Genomic DNA, 23284 nt, shown 5'->3' on the forward strand with positions numbered 1-23284 from the left:
ACATGTACTGTATGTAAATGTGAACGGCAATAAAAATAGTATATATAAAAATATGAGTCCGGTCACCGGTCACGGCCGATCAGCTGCTAACTGGCCGGTTTCGATCGGCAGCTGATCCATCGGTGCATCTCTATTAACTGCAATAGCTGAGCTGCTGATGAGATGTGTAAAATATTTTCTTCTCCTTGACTTGTCCTTTTAAGTGTCACAGGTACTAATGCATATGCACCTCCTATGAAAAGCGCACATACAAGATAAACACAGATGACTTGTGTTTTCCTGATTGTGGTAACTGGTAGTAACCTGTGCCCCAGTTATCTGTGTAAACACAGAAATGATCAACATAGCTGGCACACATTTTGACTAATTAGATTGTTTGGCAGAAGCTAAACTTCTTCTCATAATCCTCAGCTTGTGTTTCAGGGTTTTTTCGGGATAATTGTTCTCTCTACACAAACAAGCTCTCTGATATAAGATTTCTCTCTTTCAGAATTTCAGCAACACAAAAAATTTCCTCCCACCAGAGATGAAGTCATTCTTCACACCAGGAAAGGTAAACTTGATCAAACCTCTGAAATGATAATGTTTGCTTTCGCGTCTTATTTCTTGGTTTTGTTGGATGGAGCACATATGCAACTCTTGTCATCTCTCGCCCCTTCTTCCTGTAGCCCAAGTCGGCGAACGTTTTGGGTGCAGTAAACAAGCCGCTAGCGTCGGCGGGGAAACAGATCCAGAGTAAAGCTTCTCGTATGGAGACTGCCAGCAACGACGACTCGTCGTCCAACCCGGGCTCCCCACAACGCAGCAAGACCAGGTACAAGACATGTAATGCACATACACACTCCTCTAAAGACCGATCACGCCACAGTGTGGACCAGCAAACCCAAGTTCAGACCCTGTCAACAAGTCTTTAACTTGCTTTATTGAGTAAGACACTAAATCCAGTCAAGTTCCAGACGTTCATAGAAACAGGGACGCTTCTGAGGGTGCTGCAGCAGCCCCTGTTTTTTCTTTAGGCTTACTGTTTAACTGCAATGGAAATTAAAAATATATATATTATTAATATATGTTTCATACCGTCTCATATGAACCCCCGCGGGGTGAATGCGCATCGATAGATCCTCGCTCGTTTCCTGTATGAAATGGCTGTAGCCTCACTGTCCTGCATTATTATAAACTATAGGAATCTGGTTATGGGTCATCACTCCATGCTGTGGCTGCTTCAACGTACAGTATTTTGATGCTCAAGTTTGCTTTTCTAAAATCAGGGTTTTGACTGCTTGTACAGCGCGTTTTTGCACTGCGTAAAAACAACGTGGAGAGCATCCTCACGAGCCGACGCACGGGGCGGCACTGGGGTGGCGGGTATGAATGAGGGTACTGTAATTTATCGATACAATCTTCACGTCCTGCAAAAGCAGCACATAATATCGCCAATGAGAGCGAATCATCTACCAGATATTCTGTTAAAAGGCCGGGGTGGAACTGGTTGTTTACTAATGCACAATGTTACGCACTGATAAAATCATGTTCAGTTTTCTGAATATGCTCTTTTGATTGACAGAGGCAAACAAGAATTAAATGTTCAGATGGTATCTATAGTTATAATAATGGTCCAAAATGATGTAAAATTGCAGAGTTTTAAGTCAAAAACCGTCTTATACTCCAACTGCTGCCCAGGGGGAAACCTGAAAATTGATGTAAAATGTTGTCAATATTAAATACAAATGATCCTGGCCATTCAAATTAAAGCAAATACATGAATGCTGCACAGCATTTAGTATGACCTCATTATATAGACTAACTTTCTCTCAGCACCCCCAACTCTGACTGACTTCCAGCGTCCCTGTGGATCGAATTATTCACCAAATGGAAAATAAAGAAAACAACATGTTTGCTGATATATGCTCATAGACTACACAGGACCACAGAATGAAGATGGCACTCTTGTTGCATCTTTAGCTGCATTTCTTTGTTTGCACATAAAATAGTAACAATTAATAACTGCTATGTTTCAGGCTTGACAGCACAGAGATGGATCACAGTGAAAACGAGGACATCAGCCTAAAGAGAGCAGACAGCACTGACAAGGTATTAAAACCTCTTTTTATATGCTGATAAAATATCTTCTGTGATGTGAGACTGGTTATTATAATACAGCAACAGCGCTTCAACGTTGTCTTTTCATGCTCTTCAGCTGCTTTGTCTTATAATGCAAAGTTACTTGTGTGTTTTATCAGCATGAAAATGAACATCTGCTTGGTCATCACATTACTAAGGAGAGTTTGTCGGACCATCTTGTGTGTACATATCTTCTGAAAGCTCCAGTAATCATCCCGAAGATATCACATTACTGAGTTATTTGATCCAAAATATTGGGATATTTTATGCAGACAGAATCTCCCAGCCATAATCCTCTTGATCCCAGTTGGAAAGATCTTTGGTATTGTTGTTTTTATCATATTTGCTCAACCCTATTTCTAGGAACTGAAGCTTTATTTCCTTCTTATGACTGTCATTTTTTTGTATACAATGTGATCTTAATGGCAAATTTGGAGAGACTTAAGTATTACAACGATAACTGACATTTCCTCAATCTGTTTTTATAGTATGACTGCACACACAGTAAAACAAAAAACATGATCAGAAATGACACAGTAGCTTAGGACAAGTAGAAAGGCGTGTTGCTGTGATCCAGTGAAGTGTTTCCAGTCATAAACCCTTGTGACTCTGTGTTTTGATTCTGCTGTGCAAACACCTGCTGGATTTAAGTCAAGATAGGATTAGCAAGTACGCTTTGTGTAAACTCTCATTCAATAACAGCCTCCAGACCTGCTGCATGCATCATTTTGTTTTGGTTTAGTTCTGAATCAGTGCTGTTTAGCATTTCTATCTTCTCCAAAAGTCAAAAGTAAATGAAAAAATCAGTGTTGCATACAAATGTTTCACAGGAAAGAAGCAGTATTTACAAGTATTTTGCAACTTGTTTGTCATGTTAATTTAAGCAGATGGCGTGTTTTATCTTCACAGGAAGCAAAACAATTGTGGAAACCATCAACAGACATCGCAATTCAGAAAAGAATAACATTTTAAGCTGATGGAAGAGTTGATGAAAAAACATGGTTCACCACAGCAGGAAGCCCGTCAGCCCTGGTCAACTCTTTGTTCTGTCTTTTACAGGATATTGAAAAGCCCCGTGGTCGCAAACGTGGCATGACCACCACTGACGACCAGGACAGCAAACCAAAGCGCGGACGCAAGAAGGCGGCGGCCATCACACCTGCAGCGGTTGAGTCCGAGGACCAGTGGGACGAGGACAATCGGCCGGAGGATGAACAGAACAGCCCGCCGAAGAAAGGACGCAGGGGCCGGCCTCCAAAGGCCGCTACTCCAAAGGCCGCTACTCCCAGTCAGGATACTCCTACCAAGGGGAAGAGGGGGCGAAAGAAGGCTGCTCCTCCACCAGAAGAAGAGGAGGAGGAAGAGGAGGAGGAAGAGGAGAAAGTGGAGGAGGAAGCAGCAGCAGAAGAAGCAGAGGAAGAAGAGGATGACGGGAGCAGTGAAAATATAGAGTTGAAGACCAAGGGAGGCAGACCAACCAGGGCGCCGCGGCGATCACAAGGGTAAGAAACAGTATGCAGTAAACGCAGGCGGAGAAGTTGGATCAGCTTCATTAATAACATCTGCTGTTGGCACTGAGAACTCATTTCTGTCTCAAACTCTGGTGTCGTTCGCATTTTCTCTCCGTTCAGCAGCACGGAGTCAGCAGAGTCCACACCGCAGAAAAGGAGAGGACGTCCACCCAAATCAGCTCAGCCACCTGCCAAGAAACCAGCGTAAGATGCTCACTAGCTTTGTGATCTTCCAGGCTTCTGTATAAAGTGCAACGCACATGTGCTTTTGAATGTTGTTGTGAATTTTAAAGGGATAGGTCGGTTGTTTTGAAAAGGGGTTGTATGAGGTACTTATACATACTCAGTGTATTACCTATATTAGATGACGGTCGGCCACCAGCATCAAAAAACAGACAGGAATTATTGGAGCAAAGCAATACAGTGCTATGGACTGGTTCTAATAACTGATTCTAAGCATTATTAGACTGCAAATCGACTGCATGTTATGATGAATAATGGTAGAGACAGGACTGTACAAAAGCCCCTTTGCATGCTCCCAGATGACTGGTGCAAACGCATAGTCCGAACATCGGGGAGTGCATTTGCATGAGGAGTATTACTGTGAGATCGCTGTCACACACTTTTTAATGGAGTTAATGAACTGACAAAGTACACAGTCGAATACAAGCACAGCAGTTTTAACAGCTTTTTAGCACTCAATCATGGAATAAGATCGCTTCCTGAACAGATTTCACGATCAGCAGATGGATTTATTGGTAGTTTAGTTTTTGAAATCATGTTGAAATCACATGTGCTGTCATAAAATCCTGTGGTTGGTTCGTTCGCTTTCATACCGCAAACAGAGTCAAGTAAATTTTATTTATTTATTATCCAGAGTTCGTTTGGAAGCGGTCTCGGTTTGGTCGTTTTGTCCACACCAGGCTTCAGTTGACAGCTTTCACACCAGCCCAAATGAACTAACCAGGAAAAAGGACCAGAGTTTGTTTTAGTCGAACCACAGCGGTTACATGTGAAAGCACCCTAACTGACCAGTGTGGTGCTACTGATTTATCTTCATGCCAACATTTGGCACCTTGTGGGGTGATACTCTGAGATACTTTTAAGTAAGAAAAGTCTGAGACATTCTGTGTTGAGCCATGCTGCAACTTTATGTTTCTACATTTACTCATGTACTCCCTGTTGCATGCTGAGGCATTCTGATTCAGTGTGTATCCCCTCTGTGGCGTCCAGGCGTGCTGGGCGATCGAAAGCAGCTGCTGCTGCTAAAGAGGACTCTGAGGAAGAAGATGAAGAAGAAGAAGAGGAGGAGCAGCCGCAGGAGGACGAGCCAACACCGAAGGTACTAAATATGTTACATGAATCATATCTGGGGATTCTGACTAATTTAAGAAGTGTGGAGGAATTCATAAGCTTCCTATCCTTTGTTTTTTTCCCCCTCTCTCCCGTAGGGTCGCAAGAAGCCAGCAGGGCGAAGAAGATGAGCTGAAAAATGAGGGAAGACAAACAGAAGCAGCGCGTCTACTCTCAAGTCGGGGAGGAATGACGTAGAAAAGAAAATATGGACACTGAACTTTTTAAACTTTTCATACGCCGACGCTCCTACTGTTACACCGATTCACACACTTGCATATACCACATGCACACTACATCAGTACATCCGTATCATCAGCTGTGGGTTGTTGCATTGTGTCGCATTGTGATGATGTTCGCCACATTAAGTAGAAATAATTTTAACAGAAAAACAAAAAAAAGATCACTTGTAAATAGTCTCTTATGTCTGTTTCATGTTCTCTTGTTGTGTTTGATACTGACTGGGGGGATGCTGTGAAGCCTTTTGCCCTGCCAATATTATTATTATTATTATTATTATTATTATAATTATTATTAAAATGCTCCCATAAAGCAATATTGCTTATCAATCATTCCCTGTGTCACACTTTTAAAAACTGAAAGAGATTACCCATTATCTTTTTTTTGTGACGTTAATTGTGTCATTTTACTTTAAAAGAAAACATACGTTTTTGTTTACAGCTCTGTATATTAATACCTTTTTTACCATGTATTGGAAAATAATAAAAAAAAAAATTGTCAGAAACCTGTCCAAATGTAGAGTTGCCTCTGGAAAAAGATTGTAGTGTGCGTCTCATTTTTAGGTTTGTACTTACTGGTAGATGGAAGTCCTGAGCAGCTGTGCTTGTAGTGTTTTGTCACTGCTGATTAACTTTGGCTTTCACATCCACCCAGTCAGATCCTCCGTTGTATCAATATAATTCTCTATAAAACCTGACATGCTCCATTTCTCTTTATTTCTCTTTGATGCGGTTTGCTTTTCCTGCAGGATGTGATCAGCTGTGATGCCTTCAAGTGTAGCGGAAGTCAGCCAGAAGAACGTGTCAGATAGGATCAAATAACCAGCTTGAAGTTAATCTAGTGCGTTTCAGGTAGAGCATTGTTAGCCTCTCCTACATACAATGCATTTGAAACTGTTCTCAGGTGAGTAAGTGTAACCATTGTTGAGGTTATTATTGTGCTTTTCCTACTATGAAAAGTCAACATGTCTGCTGTGAAAAAGGCCTATGATCAGAGGTGTTTAATCAGAAACTTCAGCAATATACGCTACTGTTTTAAAATGCATTGTGGCGCCACATGGCAGGGAGGGAATTGGCAGCTGTGACTGGTGCAGTCGAAAGGTGTTTTTCCTAAAAATACGAACTGGAACTGTTAATTAAAGAGGACATATGCTCATTTCCAGGTTCAAACTTGTATTTTGGGTTTCTACTAAAACATGTTTACATGCTTTAATGTTCAAAAAACACATTATTTTTCTCATACTGTCTTGTCTGAATATAACTGTATTCACGCTCTGTCTGAAATGCTCCATTTTTGAGCCTGTCTCTTTAAGCCCATCCAATCATCCATCCATTTATTTCCTTCCGCTTATCTGGGGCCGGGTCTCGGGGCACCAGACGTTCCAGACATCCCTCTCCCCAGCAACGTTTTCCTGCTCTTCCTCGGGGACCCCGACACGTTCCCAGGCCAGACGAGATAAATAATCTCTCCAGCGTGTTCTGGATCTACCCCGGGGCCTCTTACCAGTTAGACATGCCCGGAGGCGTCCAGGAGGCAATCCTGATCAGATGCCAGAACCACCTCAGCTGGCCCCTTTCGACGTGAAGGAGCAGCGGCTCTACTCCGAGCTCCCTTTGGACGTCTGAGCTCCTCACCCTATCTCTAAGGCTGAGCCCAACCACCCTACGAAGAAAACTCATTTCGGCTGCTTGTGTCTGTGATCTCATTCTTTCGGTCACTACCCAAAGCTCATGACCATAGGTGAGGGTTGGAACGTAGATGGACTTGTAAATTGAGAGCTTTGCCTTCCGGCTCAGCTCCCTCTTCACCACAATGGTCCGGTATATTGCCTGCACCGAACCTCCTGTCCATCTCCCGCTCCATTTTACCCTCACTCATGAAAAAGACCCTGAGATACTTAAACTCCCTCGCCTTGGGGCAAAGACTCACTCCCCACTCGGAGGGCGCAATCCAGCGTTTTCCAGCAGAGAACCATGGTTCTCTGTCTCTTTAAGACCCCCTCCTGAAAATGTCCAATCTGCTCCGATTTGCTTGTGAGAAAAATATGGTGCACCTTTGCAAAGGTAGTTCTCAAGCTGTGGGTGATATATTCTAATGAGCCTGCATGTGACATAGGAAGGGGAGCCAAATCTGAATAGCTTGTTGAATCATTTTTTCTGATCTAGACAGCCCACAACAAAACTGACTGGGTTGTTATTTCACAGTTTGTGGGTTGGTAGGCACTCCAGAGACCCAAAAGTATGTGAACATGCACTGACAAAAGTGAGTTCATGATATGTCCTCTTTTAATGACACCAGTCTTGTGACAGATAAGTCTCTGTGTCCCAGAACCACATACTACTAATTCCATACAGTATTAGTATCAAAGAATAAAATGCCACTGTCAGTTAGACTTCATAAAGAGAAAGTGAAAATGTTCTCCGAGGTTTCTCGAGCTGTTCCGCCACCATCCACAATTAGTATTGTTTGTTTCCCAGCTGTACAGCTTCTGCATTTCCTTTGTGCATTGAATTGTTGGAAAATAGTGTACAGCATCAACAGCACAGCCTTTATTTTAGTATGCATACTACGCAGTCAAAACCTGCTTAGAATTAGTTTTGCGGTATGGATCTGGGACACAGCTTATGTGTTAAAATAGACATAGTGAGTGAAATGACTGGAAAAGTACAAAAATGATTCACTAATCCATTGATTTCTCCAAAAAACTGCTCATGAATGTCACAGAACAAGAACAATTCATTTGATGCATTGTTTTTTTCTATTTTCAGGCCAAAACAGACGGAAGAAATTGCAATAACGGCTTCTAAAGATTTTGGAGTCCACCAGAAGGAATGAATTCGTGCTTGTATAAGGTATTGCTTTACATAACGCAGCACACACCACATGTTTGATGTGGATGGAAACTGAATAATTACACTTCTGTTGTCTTAAGAATTGTTTTACCCAACTTAAAGTTCAGATTTCTAAAGAACTGTACAGACGCTTCCGCAAAGCAACAAATTAACGGCACAAGTTCTCTTTTTCAGCATCCAAATACCATTTCAGACCCTCTCCACTTCCTTTCCACATCTTCAAGGCCAAAGTTATGCTCTGATTTAACCACACAGGCCGTCCCATCACAAACAGTTTGTTCTCTCAGGCTGCTAAGCATCACTAGACGGTGTTCTTCCTGTGTTATATATGGAGACTAGCAGTGCATTACATTGCTTATATGCATGTACACTTGAGATGTGACCTTTCCAGTGCAGCTCAGCTCGGTGGAAAAACACCCACACACATACACACACTACGTTGTGCCCCTGGTTATGATGATCCATGACCGGCCATAATCACCTGCTGCTCGGCTGCCAGGTGAGCCTCATGATTATATGGCTGGGATTGATTTTCACAGTTGTTTACATTTGGATGTTTATTGCATTTGGATGACAGCCAGGGTGAAATGATCAGCCTGCACAGGTCGCCAGTGTTTTACATATTCTATAATATAATTTTTTTTTTATTTTAATCATTCTTTTTATTGTTTCCTTAGGAAAAAAAGGCAACAACAACCTGAACCACAACAAATAAAATATGTACATATAACGGATAGTAACTGTAAATTGAAAAACAAACTATTTAAAACTATTAAAACTATTTTATTTATGAATAAACGTAAATAAATAGTAATGATAATAACAAATAAATTAATAAAATAAATTCACACACCAGATTCCCAGCACCTACTTACATGCCTGTGGTCCCGCCACCCACACAGGATAGACACAGAGCACATACTGTGTGTTTAAGGCACATTTACAAAAGACTAAATAAAACAATATAAAATAATTAGATAATATGAATATAATTAAATAAAATATGTATTTATTTATATAACTTTTGTTGATTATCTGTTTTATCTTTATGAATAATGAAGCAGTTAATTTACTGCAGGATTTATTTAAGTCATATTTACAATTTCAAGGCTGCAACGAATGATTGTTCTCGTTATCAATTAATCATTTTGATTAGTCGTTTGGTTTATAGAATATCAGAACTGTGACAAAACTTAAAGCCCCAGGTGAGGGAGGGGGACTTAGGGGCTGTACACAAGCCGCATCTTTTGCGCGCTCAAATCCATTGTTGTCAATGTATACGCGTGGCAGGCTCGCTCAAACACGGAAACGACTTGACGGCTGCACCCCGAGATAAAAATAGTTAAACTTTTGGAACGCTGTAGCGCGCACCACATGTCGTGACGAGGAACAACCAATCACAGCCAGATAGATATCTTTACAGATACAGATATCTTTTCTTTCTTCCGTAAATATCAGTCTATAGTAAATATATGGGAGATAGAGAAATTAATCATTTTAGTTCAGGGCTTCCCACAACATTAAGATCTGTCCCTCTAACTGTTTTACTTGTTTCACCCTTTCCGTCCGATGTCGCAACATTGAAAGGTCAGCCAACTTGACAAAGAGAAATCGAGTGTAAGGTTACTGTGAGGAATTTACGGTGCTGGAAATCCATTTATCTTTGTTTTGATTGTGTTTAGTTTCTTCCTGCCAAATTACCGCAACTTTATCATCATTATCGTAGCGCACAGGTTTTGGTTGCATAGTTACGACAGGAGCGCACCCGCCTAAGCACATTGGAAAGAAAAAAAGCGGCACGGCTGGCTTTTTCCACGCGTTTTTAGACGCGGCATGTGTACGGGCCCTTAAAGAGACAGGTGCTAAAACGGAGCGTTTCAGACAGAGGGTGAATACAGGTATATTCAGACAGACCGTATGAGAAAAAGAATGTGTTTTTTGAACATTAAAGCATGTAAACATGTTCTAGTAGAAACCTAAAATACAAGTATGAACCAGGAAAAATGAGCATATGTCCCCTTTAACCTCCACACAATTTGTTGTTGTCTTTGATTATTGTTAATTTACTTTAACTTAATTTATAAAACAGAATAGATGTAAAATACTAAAGGCTTAATATCTCAAAGCTTTACCTCTCCAGAAAATGTTTATTCCTTTCTTGCAACACACACACACACACACACACACACACACACACACACACACACACACACACACACAGTCACAGTCACAGTCCATCCAACAGTCTAACACCTCTTCACTTATTTATGCAGGTGCTACATGGACCAAGATGGCCAGCAGTAAGAGGCCTGAGTTTCCAAGCAACCGAGCTGAAAGCAGGAAGATAAGGAAGTAATGTGGCCATGGTGCAGCAGGGTACACTGACTCTGCTGTTTGCATATCTTCTCCTCACCCACCTCACCTCCTCCTCTCCCCCATCACCCTCAGCCTGCACCCACTGCTGACTGAACTTGATGCAGATGGGGTTTTTTTTGTTGATCTCGACATGAGACATTTAAATTAAGTTATAAGATGATCTGCCATCTCAGGATGTATGATAATGGTGCTGTTATACTGACATCATATTAAGGCTTTTGCACCTGCTCCTGTTCTGTCCTCTGGATCATGGGGTATTATTATCAAATTCAGGAAGAAATGCAATGAATTTTTGAAGAAAAAGCAAAACTCAGGCCTTACTAAAACAGAGGGTAAAGAATTGATTTAAAAATGTTTCAAATATGTTTATTAAGAAGCATGTGCATGTCAGTGATACAGACTTCTGTGGGGTGTGTATCATGCCTCATTTTTTATATATATCAACAAAAACAGACAATACTAGGAACTAAGGGCAAACAAAAATGGAGACAAGCAAATACAAAAAACATAAGTAGTGAAAGGAAAATAAAAACAACAAAAAAACATGAATAAATAAATACCCCACAGACAACGCCCTAAGGCACACAAATCAGGGAGACATTGGCAGACTGTTAAAAACAGACTGCTGTATTCATTGATGGTTTTTATTAAGAATGTCATAACAACAAAGACTCCATTTATTTTTTACAAAAAACTATCCTTTAGTACAGATACACACAATTATTCCACAAGGCATGCTGCTGCAGGTTGTTTTACTTTACCAAGATCCAAAACCAAATCAGGTCAAAGTACAGCAATATACAGAGCAATGCAAGAATGGAATTCACTCCCAAATCATATTACACAACAAAATACTATATATGGTTTTAAAAAAAACACTAAAAGAGCATTACTTAAAAATAAACTTTAGTAATTAATAAGTATTCTTTGGTGTGTAAGGGTATTATGGGCTTTCCATTCCATGTTAAATGATGATATTTATCTGTTAGATCATGATAGATTCAGTCGGAGCCTTTCTATTTTCTTTGTGTTTTTGGCATTTAAACTGTGTCAGTTGTTATTGTTTTATTTACAGTTGACTTGAATTACAATGTGTTATGTTAGTGTATGATGAGTAGTGTTAATGTGTATTTTTGTATTGTCACCATGTAAACTATGTTGACCCCAGGAAGAATAGCTGCTGCTATGCAAAAGCTGATGGGGATCTAAATAAACAAACAAACATTGGCGACATACAGTATATACATAAACATGTGTTAATTGATTTCAAATGAACATTCCTTATTTATTTATGTATTTAGTTGCAGTAATGTGTCCCTGCTTTGCAAGTGCTTGATCATCTGGGTCTGTTAACACCAGTGTTGTGCTTGGAGACCTTCGTGCGTCAGGTGCTTTGGCTAATAATTGATAGATTTGGAGAGGTTCACAGCTGGCTGGCTCTGCTGTATAGTCACTGGAAGCATGGTTTAAATGACGATTAGAGACTGGACATCAGAGGCCAGTATACTGACAGACACCATGGCTGATCTGATCACCCTTTTGACCTTTCTCTTCTTCAGCTCTGCGGCTGCAAAACCCAACGCCGGTTTGAAAACGTGGGGTCGTTTCAGTAAGCTGCCTTATCCAGGAGATCAGGCTTTCCTCTACGACACCTTCCCAAAAGACTTCACCTGGGCCGTGGGCACAGCCGCGTACCAGGTGGAGGGCGCGTTTGAGAAGGACGGAAAGGGGCTCTCCATTTGGGACACTTTTACGCGCGGTGGGAACCGGATGGCCACCGGGGACGTGGGCAGCGACAGCTATCACAACATCCACGCAGACATAAGAGCTATCAGGCAGCTCGGAGTCAGCCACTACAGGTTCTCCCTGTCCTGGTCCAGGATCTTCCCAAATGGCACCCGAGGGAGTCACAACGAGATGGGCACCAACTACTACCGGACGCTCATCAAGAGGCTGAAGGAGATCCGTGTGCAGCCGGTGGTCACGCTGTACCACTGGGATCTGCCGGACCAGCTGCAGCAGAGCCTCGGAGGATGGAGCAACCCGGAGCTGGTGGAGATCTTCAAGGACTACGCGGATTTCTGCTTCCAGACCTTCGGAGATGATGTGAAGTATTGGATCACCATCGATAACCCGTTTGTGGTGGCGCGTCACGGGTACGGCACCGGAGTGGTCGCACCCGGGATCAAGAACGACCCTGATCTGCCGTTTAGGGTTGGACATAATCTCCTTAAGGTGAGTTTTTTTTGGTTTTAGTTATCTAGCAGCTTTAAGTTGTCAAGTAAATGAGTAAAATGTGCAATAAGTTCTCTCTGAATTGGTGTAAAAAAAAAAGAAAAGATGCATAAAATGGAAATACTATTTCTCTTTGAAATATTTTTTATTATAGGAAGCATGTGCACACCAGTAATAGAGACTTCTGTGAAGTGGATATCATTCATCAAGACAAACAATACCAGGAAACAAAAGCAAAACAAGACAAAGAAAAAACAGACAAGCAAACATGCCAAAAAAAGTATAAATTAATAATGATAATAATAAATAAATCCACATACAACGCCATAAGGCACACAAATCAAATATAAATACTCTAGTAAAGTATCTAAAAAAAAGAAAGTATACTTGAATACAGATCCACCACTGCTACTTTATTTTGTTTGTTTATCTTATTTCACTTTTTGAATTTTTAACTCCCTTTCTTCTAATTATATTTTATCAATCTTTTTAATTTGTATCTTTATATTTGTATTTTGCTGTGCAGAAGTCTCCCTGTGTTTGACTGTTTATCTTTGTCTTATTAGTTAGTCAGCCAAGTGTAAAGCACTTTTAACTGCACTGATCTGACTGAAATAAAGTTTGACTGATGGATTATCTTCATTTTGTCCCCCTCACCTTCTCTTCCCATCATTATTTCATACCTACCATCCTCTCCATCTTCTCCAACCTCCTCTTCTTCTTCCCATTCCTGTCCGTCTGTTTCCCCTCCAGGCTCATGCAGCTGCTTGGCATCTCTACGACCGCCACTACCGACCCCGTCAGCAGGGCAAGCTATCCATGGCGCTGGCCTCTCACTGGATCAAGCCCAGCCGCACTCGCCTGGAAAGCCTTCGAGAGTGTCAGTGCTCCCTGGACCACGTCCTGGGCTGGTTCGCCCGGCCTCTGTTCACAGACGGGGACTACCCTCCCTGCATGAGGGCGAGGCTGGGCTCTCGGCTGCCCTCCTTCACCCCGGAGGAGAGGGAGCAGGTGAGGGGGACGGCCGACTTCTTCGCCCTCTCTCACGGAGCGGCCCTGAGCTTCCAGCTCATCAACGACAGCCTCAAGTTTGGGCAGCAGGAGGATCTGGACCTGAGGATGCTGCTCTACTGGGTCAACGCCGAATACGACAGGCCGCCCATCTTTGTGGTGCAGAGTGGTTGGTAGGTTTGGATGTCGTGATGTTCTTGCGTGTTGTTCTGGTGTTTGCTGTGTTGTGGAACATCTTGTAATTTACTACTTCTCAACACAGGTATGTCCTCGGCACTACCAAAACAGAAGACCCAAAACACATGTACTACCTCAAGAGGTTCATCGCAGAGGCACTGAAATGTGAGTAATGACACAGTCTGATGTCATACATTCACCACAACAGTGAGCATGGACCATTTTACATGAAATCTCATGTTAAGACGTATTTTAATCTGGTGCTGTCCATCTGTGTGTGTTTGCCACACAGCAATCATCATAGATGGGGTGAATGTGATTGGATACACGGCGTGGTCTCTGATAGACGGCTTCGAGTGGCACAGGGAATATGGGATACGACGGGGACTTTACTACGTTGACTTCAACACTCCTGACATGAAGAGGGAGCCAAAGACATCTGCCACCTTTTACAGGTACATGTTGTCATGATATCTGTCGATTATGTCCGATAACAAGATTTCTGTTAAAGGCTTTATTTTTATACAAAACTGTGCACAGATGTACAACTCCAGAGATAGTTTTCACTCTCCGCACAGCTCCTCCCAAAGTGATGATTATTCATTATTCTTAAAGGAACGTCATCCAGAGGAACGGTTTCCCAGAACTCCCAGAGAACAGACCAGCACAAGGAAGCTTCCCTTGTGATTTCGCCTGGGGGGTTTCTGCCAACTCCATACAGGTATATGTGTTTGTTGTGTGTGTGTGAGTGTGTGTTGAGGATGGTTGAGACAGATTGCCGCCCACCCAGAGCCTGGTTCTGCCAAATTAAATTGAATTGAGAGGAAGGAGTGTGCGTAATGTATGAGTGTGTTGTGGAAGGATATGGGGAATTGCCAAGGGGGCAGAGGTCTGATAATGAATGAAACATAACACGAATACTTCCTCAGAAATAGAGGAACTTGAGAAAACATTAACAATATATTAACTCTGGTTGAGCGATTCAGTGTAAACCTCACTAATATTTAGTCAAGTGTGACGTTTTGTTAACTCTGCAAATAGCAAAAGGCCCATTTTAAAGTTCTATTATTATTATTCTCTGATTTAGTGTTTGTGAGAAAGGAAATTGGTAGCTGCTCCTCTACTCGTCTAAGTCAGTGATTCCCAAAGCGGGGTTTGGGGACCCCTTGGAGGTCCGTGAAAAGTTTTCAGATTCATTCATCATTTAGAGTCAACAATTAACCTGCATGTCTTTGGACTGTGGGAGGAAGCCAGAGAACCCAAAGAAAAGCCACGCTAACACGGGGAGAACATGGAAACTCCTCACAGAAGGGCCCTATGACCTACGACCCTCTGGTTGTGAGACGACAGTGCTAACCAGTGCACCACCGTGCAGCCCTTAAATTATCATGATATAATTCATATTTTTTTTAACAAAAGGCTTTAATCATCCAACAAATAATATTAAAATTTTTAAATATACGGTATAATAGTTCATAGATTACATCCTAATCTAAAAGGGCTGACACGAATGCTTCGAAGCCTTGACTGTTGCTATGGTAATCAACCTCCAAATCAGTATTCGAATGCCTCATTTAAAAAAAAAAAATTATTTTATATTTATAAGTATGTAATAATGAAGTATAAATCCCCCAAAAAGCCCATAAAATAAAGAATAATCCCACAACATTATTCATATTCAAGATTAATTATTATTAGTTGTTCTCAGACAGATATCGCTGTTTATTGTGTGTAGAGGTGCGTGTGTGCAGTAGTGCAGCAGCGGGCACTGAAACAGGGGAGATGGAGACAGATAACAGAGGAACATATCGGCCTGCTGCGCCGTGCGGCTAAGCTTCGAATACCTTTGAATATTTCTCACTGAGGCTTTGAAGCCCAAAAAATGGTATTTGGGACAGCCCTTGATCTATAACTCTTAGAAAGAGGTTAGACATGTATTAAACACATTTGCAGATTCTAATACCTTTCTCTTAAATTGTTCTTTCACATAACTAAGACTATAGAAGTGTAAAAAAATAGTCTACGTGAGAGGGTAAATGAGAGGGTCCCTGGTATATTCTCTATCTAAAGGGGTTATTGGCTGAAAAAAGAGTGAGAATCTCTGGTCTAAGTTACATCATGTTCATCACATTATTTTGAACTTGCAGTTTTCGTGGTGAAAGTCCAGCTCAGAAACAGCCACGACATTGAATCCTCTCTTAATCATAAACCACATAACCTCACTCCGTCTGCCAGCTGAGCTCAACAGCACAGGACCAACTGATATTATCGATTTGCCGTATTTGGCTTTTATTTGCATTTGTGTGTATCAGGTAAACGCAGGGTGAGAGGGCGAGTGAGTGCATGTTTACACTTTGTGTGTGTCTTGTGTGTGTCACAGGTGGAGACCACGCCCAGCCAGTTTGCAGACCCCAGTGTTTACTTGTGGAACATCTCCAACAACGGAGAGCTGTTGAGGCTGGAGGGCTTCAGCGCGCCACCTGTACGCCGAACCGCTCACTGTGCTGATTACGCCACCATCCGTCAGCAGGTAGATCCTCCCACCAGTCAAACATTTATCTTTTCAATAGCTTCATACACTCAAAAAAAGAGGTAGAGGAGGATAACAATGTTGCACTGAAAAGTATATTTTTCACAGGCAACATAACGTAACAGCCACAGTATGGACACATTTGGCAGTGTTCATGTGTGGGAAGCCAGTGAGGGATCATGTCCGTTTTGCAGCTCCGAAGTAACTCCAAAATGCAAAAATAAATAAATAGAATAAAAAAACACTTTGCAGCACATTGATTTACTCAGTATTCCCTTATAATTATACATTTGTTAAAAGTAATATTTTTGTCACTTGGGGTACATATTTGTAAAACAGAACAGAAACGTCACATTAAGTAGTAGTAATTGTACTAGTAATTGTGACTAGGGACATCGCGATATACCAGTACTGACGATATCCGTGATATTTAAAAATGAAATGTTGATATAATGTTAATAATACACATATGGAAATATCATGTACATAATCCAGCGCCTCTTAAATCATTTTATAAGTACAGTTATGGTTACAGACTCTCTCTCCACTTCCCAAGAGGCAAAAGGCACAATAAACAAAGTTAAAGATGAATTTGACTTAATTCTTTTTGCCACAATGATCGTGCTAAAAATCTGTTATTGTGAGAGTCCTAGTTGTGACACGTCTATCCTTCTCCCTATCTTCAGGTGGATGAAATCCGGCAGGTGGGGGTAAACCACTTCCACTTCTCCCTCAACTGGTCAGCAGTGGTGCCCACAGGTGACGTGGCTCATCCCAACACCACCCTGCTGGGCTACTACCGCTGCTTCACCCGTCAGCTGCTGCAGGCCAACGTCACGCCCGTGGTCACTCTGTGGCACCACACACGCCAGCGCAGCAGCCTGCCGGCCCCGCTGGATACCGCCAACAAGTGGCTGAACAGGTTTGAAGCATTTTTTTACTCCAGTTTCTCATTTGAATTCAAATTTTAGATTATTTACATGAATGTAGAGCAAGCTTCATGTCTGTTAGAGTTTGGAAATCTGTTCCAAACACAATAAACATCTCAATCGGGTATGGTTTATTACAATTTCCGTTGATTTATAGACTGGTCTGATGTAAAAGCAAACATGTGATGATGTTCCCAGGAACAATCTGTCCTTGTTGCCATCAACGTGAAGCCGCTATCACTTGCTGCCATGGTATCATCCTTCCTTTTCCTGTAATAAAGAGATATTACTAAACCTAGTGATTACAATATTTGAAATGTCTTTGATAATGGAACGATCTGATGTATTGGCATCTTCATCTTTATCAGAATCAGAAATACTTTATTGATCCCGGGGGGGAAATTGGGACGTTACAGTTGCTCTTATATAAATATAAAGAAATGTAAGAAAATAGAAATAAAGGTGTAAGTAACATGTAAATTATGTACATAATGCTACAATATATAACACAATATATGTAGAGAAATATAAGTAAATGATAAAAATAAGAATAAGAAATGAGGACATAAGAAATATGTGCATTAAAGACATACAATATAACATATAACCACAGTGCAAATAAGTAAATACAAAATGCTGAGATGTGGGATCTATTAAATGTGTTAAATATAAATGCAATTACAATATAAATATGAATTAAATAAGAATATTTCTATATTATTGCACTGTTGAGTTAAGTCAGTATTAACATGCAACATGTTTTTGATAGATTATGATGACTTTATATATAAAAACTACCATGATTTGCCTGATATATAAAAGTAATCTTTGATTTGTTTTTTTTTTCTCAGGAAGATTCCAAAGGCGTTCGCAGACTTTGCCAGACTTTGTTACAGAGAGCTAGGTGCCCACGTGAAGATGTGGATCACCCTGAATGAGCCCAACGACGAGATGGTGAGCTACCAGGAGGGTCATCAGATGCTGCGGGCGCACGCTATGGCCTGGCGCGCTTACGACCGCGAGTTCAGACACGCACAGGGAGGAAAAGTCAGTAGAGGAATTTATTTATTTATTAAAATACTTTTATCATACCGGTATGTTGTTTTATTATAAGCATGTTTGCCTTTTGCAACATTTTAATGGATTTGCTGTTGAAATTTGTGTGTAGGGTTTGTTTTTTTGTTTGTTTACCCATGTTGACTCTTTCTGATGTAAGTGAAAACGTCACTAACATGTTTTGTGTTGTTTTCTCAGGTGTCTCTGGCTCTGCACATGGACTGGGTGGAACCGGCGTTTTCATTCAGCCGTGAAGACGTGGAACCGGCTAAAAGGGTTTTAGACTTCCGCGTCGGTTGGTTTGCAGAGCCAATCTTTGGCAGTGGGGACTATCCTCTGGGAATGAGGAGCTGGCTGCGTCAGCTCAACTCACTTGAGTACAAATACTTCATTCATACTTCAATACAGTCGCTTTGCTAGCTACAGGATTTCAGTTTAGAGTCACTATGACAACAGATCATCTAGCCTCCGTAATTCAACGTGTTTATGTATTTCTGGTTGGATTTATACTTGGACTATTCAAAGGTGTAATATGGTGGGATATCAGTATCATTGATCATGATGTTGTAGTACCAGTATATCACTAATAACGAAAATGTTAAGTATACACAATAGTTAATGGGGCAAAACTACTAACTTGTATTTCTGAAATACATCTCCTATATAAAATGTCATCTTTTCTTTGTGTGTTCCCACAGCCTGCCAGTGTTCAATGAGGAGGATAGACAGCTGGTTAAAGGGACATATGACTTCTTTGCCATTAGTCACTTCAGTACCAAGTTGGTAACACATGCCAAGGAAGACTCGTAAGATAAAATATTTTTTTTTTTTGCCTTTATTTTGATTGTGACACAAGACATATGAACAGGAAACAAGGCGGGAGAGAGGGGTATGCCGTTACATGATGTGCTTTTTAACCACTACACCACTGGACACCAGGCAACAGCTTTGGTCCAAGTTTACTTCCTGTCAGCTACTGCATTAACAAACATTGCAACAGGAAATACAAAGAGGACCGTTTAGATTTCTTATGTTGTCAAGTTTGAAAAAGTCTATAGTTTTATAATTTTAGTTGAAGACAAATATGTTGATACCATAATGAGAATTTTTTTGTTTTTTTTATGACACACAGCTTCTGTATCATCTCCATGTCTGCAGGTACACCTACACAGCAATGCTAGAGGTCCAGCACATGATAGACACCACATGGATCATGTCCCCGAGGCCTGTTGTGCCTTGGGGCCTGAGAAAAGCCCTCAACTGGGTGAGACTGATCTCGTCTGGTCTTGGAAAGAAGTTAAAAAGTTGGATGTTGAGCTAATTGAGCCTTCGTTTTATATACTAAAACCAGTAGTAGGCAGGTTGACAGGGACATAGTAAAGGGGAGATGTAGGAGACAGACGGCTCAGGTGGGGTTTGATCCAAGACAAAAGGGGCAAACGCATGTAGATTTACCCTGCTACTATAACATCATCACCACATATACTTTAAAGGGGACATATCATGCTCATTTCCAGGTTCATACTTGTATTTTAGGTTTCTACTAGAACATGTTTACATGCTTTAATGTTAAAAAAAACACATTATTTTTCTCACACTGTCTGTCTGAATATACCTGTAATCATCCTCTGTCCGAAATGCTCCGATTTAGTGCCTGTCTCTTTAAGACCCTCCCCTTAAAAATCCCAGTCTGCCCTGATTGTTCAGCTGACCGACTGTTGAGATTGGTCAGCCAAACAAAACGCTTCAGACTCTGCTCCAGCTCCGCTCTAACCAGCTTTGTTTGAGGGCGTGCCAAACTAGCCGCTATGGCAATGTGTTACTTGGTGACATCACCACGTTACAGAAGAAAAGGTGGGACTTAAAGCGAGGCGTTTCAGGCAGTTCAGGAGCAGTGTTTCTGTGGGGGAGAGTAACTCCCTTTAGTGTGGACTTTTTTTTTTTTTTTACTTTGCAGACCTTTTACATGCACTAAAACTATATAACACACTAAAGGAAAGTGAAAAGCATAATAGGTCCCCTTTAACAATTTTTAACCAGGTTGTATTTTTTATGGAAAGATTAGATAAAAGTATTCTTAAATGTCAAACGTTTCTGGAGGTCATCTTTAAAATTTCACTGCAAAACCATAAGTGACAATATTTTGGCTCGATGCCATAAAAACACTATTAGCATGAGCAGGTCTGGGCTCAGTGCCTTGCTTTTTGCACCCATGATTCAGCAGTTTAGACTCTTCAAATGCTACTTGGAAGTGTTTTCACGCCAACTGGATGAAAAGTTGATATTTCAATGTGATAAATTTGAAAACTGACGTTGCTCTTCTGCTGTGTAAGGTGAGGGAGCACTACTGTGATGTACCGGTATATGTGATGGCTAATGGGGTGCAGGAAGACCCAGCCCGCTTCAAAGACAGCCTAAGAGTCTACTACCTGTACAACTACATCAATGAGGTGCTGAAAGGTGAGACTACAAACACACATCTTGCTGTTGAGATTTTTATTAGATTAATGCAACGCACTTTGGGGGCTGGATATTGTCATCACTGCGTTTGTGTACAGAGTGATCAATCCTTTAGAGGTGATTGACGTTTTCCCCTCACTGGCCTCTGTAGAGCTTAATTATTAGACAGGTATTTAGGTCACTGACCTCTGAATAGTCAGCGGACACACAAAATATCAACACACGCTTCAACTTGAATTGTGGAGTCAAGGTTACTACCCGTCCTTGTAAAGTTTATTGGGTCACACTCGGTGAAGACCTCGGCTGGAACTTTGAAACCTTGCAGTGTCATGCTCTAATGTGCACACAGTGTCATGTTATTGTAAGTTGTAAATGTGCTCTGTCACCACGAGGGGGCAACCACCCACAGAAAACAGTTTGTGTAGAGTGATATGTTTATGGTCTAGAAACCTACGTAAGTCATTTTAGACTTACGTAGGTTTCTTCACAGCAACCATGACATATTTCTACTTTTTATGTTGAATGCTTTATGAAACATTTGATTTGATCTTTGAAACTTTAAATCAACAGTATGACTTTTGTATCATAATTATGAGGCATTTTCTATAAACAGCAATATCTGAAAATCATGCAAATTAAAAAAAAATCAAAAATCAAAGGAAATACTTTTAAAATAGCGACTTAAATTGGGTTTACAATAAACAAAATTACATTATTAGAGTGCTTGTAATTACCATGGTTTACTTTCCAAAGCTGCAAAAACAATTGCTGCTATGTTTAAAGGAACAGTGTGAAACATTTCGGGGGGATTTATTTGCAGAAATGGAATTTAATATTAATAACTTTGTTTTCAGCCAGCCGCCGTCTGACTAATTTTGCTCCTAAAGTAGTGTTATTATGGTAAGGATGGCCTCTGAGCGAGGTGAATGGCGTTACCACGGGTTTGGAGTGAGCAAAGGGGTATCTGCAACCACACCACTAGATGTCGCCAAATCCTACACACTGAACCTTTCATCTACCAACAGAAGCTTTATGCTCTACATATATTTTTTGCTAACACTTTATTTCAACCCCCCATATTTAACATTTATAAGCAGTATAAAAACAATAAAAACATCCACAGAGCCTTTAGAGAGGTGGTGAATAAAAGTATAGCTTTTCCTGAAAAAATTATGATTGTGAATTAATTATTTGAAAAATGTTGGCAGGTCCAAATGAATGTTTTGTTTATCTCTGTGGAAGATATCTGACGTTGGTTCCCACTTCTAATCAATAGCACCTTTAATGAATGACAATATAACACAGTTGTAATGCACTTGTGATACAAGGAACTCCTCAACCTGTTGTTTCCTCCTCAGCGTACACTCTGGACGGTGTCAACCTGAAGGGTTATTTCGCCTACGCCCTGAGCGACCAAAGGGACCCGGGCTTCGGCTTGTACGGCCACGTTCACGAAGAGGTCATCATCAAGGCCTCTCTCTCCAACTATCGCAACATCATCCAGCACAACGGCTTCCCCATTCAGGGAGCCGCGCCCCAACAGTGTCCCATCGTGCCTCAGCCCTGCCTCGGCTGCCACGTGCTGGTCAAGAGGCCTGTGGTGGGTTTCCTCACTCTCGTAGGTTCAGGGGTGCTGATCACCCTGGGCCTCATTATCTACTACACAGCCAAGAGACACAAGGAGTGTTACTGATGATTCCGACTGAAGTGTGTTTCTTTTTATGAATGACTCGAGAGAGAAAAAACTGAGCTTATTGTTCAGCAGCGTAGAGTTCAGTCTCGATACTTTACAACCCTAAATTATAGTACTTTTTTTCAACGAAAGTGGTCCAATCATCTTCACGTTTTAGGTGTTACAACTGTTATTAAATGTTATGTAAGGCACCCTTTTTACAGCTGATAAAAGCTGCACATTATCAGTTCCAGATGACGGTGTATATTACAGAATGGCCTTTTGTTTGTGAGTTAACGCTGTTCAGAAAGTCACCCATTAGGGGTTTCCATTTTTTGAGACCTCTTGCACTCCACCAGATAATTTCCCCATAGAATCCAAAGGAGAAAACCTCTGGATAGTACGTTTTAAAGATTAAATCGGATGTTAGTACCGGCCTTTATGGGCTGACGGAACATCTCAAAAGACTATTTTACATTTTTGTAATGTCGTTTGTGCAGTTTTGTGACTATAATGAGTATTTGTTTATCTGTTCTTAGTGCTCAACTCGACAATAAATTTGCTTAAATAAGGTTAAAAAAAAAAACTACATTTTTTTTTTGGTGTATTAGATACTTGCATCACCCCTGGTTCGATTCAGGCTGGGAATTTTTGTTGCATAAATCCCCCTCGTTCACTCCCTGTATTTCCAGTCTGTCTCACATACTGGGAACCTTTGCGCAAAATCAGACAGTATTGTAGGCAGTGTCATGTTATATAAT

The 23284-nt window shown here is 41.0% G+C and overlaps 2 protein-coding genes across 3 annotated transcripts in view; both read left to right on the plus strand.

Moving 5' to 3' along the window:
- Positions 1-5922, plus strand: part of pds5b (PDS5 cohesin associated factor B) — a 39870-nt gene extending 33948 nt beyond the window's left edge. The window contains exons 29-35 of one of the 2 annotated variants that reach the window (XM_037748835.1): positions 491-553; positions 669-814; positions 2019-2091; positions 3181-3623; positions 3753-3836; positions 4866-4974; positions 5084-5922. In XM_037748835.1, coding sequence (XP_037604763.1) covers positions 491-553; positions 669-814; positions 2019-2091; positions 3181-3623; positions 3753-3836; positions 4866-4974; positions 5084-5116 — 951 coding nt within the window. In that variant the 3' untranslated portion in view covers positions 5117-5922. The remainder of the gene's footprint in view (positions 1-490; positions 554-668; positions 815-2018; positions 2092-3180; positions 3624-3752; positions 3837-4865; positions 4975-5083) is intronic. The other variant, XM_037748836.1, reaches the window with a different exon arrangement.
- A 5958-nt stretch (positions 5923-11880) lies between these two features.
- Positions 11881-23105, plus strand: kl (klotho). Its single transcript, XM_037748293.1, has 13 exons — positions 11881-12688; positions 13442-13872; positions 13962-14041; positions 14169-14331; positions 14492-14597; positions 16257-16406; positions 17093-17328; positions 18187-18382; positions 18590-18768; positions 19090-19197; positions 19550-19655; positions 20725-20851; positions 22210-23105. The coding sequence occupies exons 1-13, from the start codon at positions 11924-11926 to the stop codon at positions 22542-22544; spliced, it is 2982 nt and encodes a 993-aa protein (XP_037604221.1). The 5' UTR covers positions 11881-11923; the 3' UTR covers positions 22545-23105.
- Positions 23106-23284: the final 179 nt, after the last annotated feature.

The sequence above is a fragment of the Sebastes umbrosus genome, chromosome 17 (assembly GCF_015220745.1).
Source record: "Sebastes umbrosus isolate fSebUmb1 chromosome 17, fSebUmb1.pri, whole genome shotgun sequence".
NCBI lineage: Eukaryota > Metazoa > Chordata > Actinopteri > Perciformes > Sebastidae > Sebastes > Sebastes umbrosus.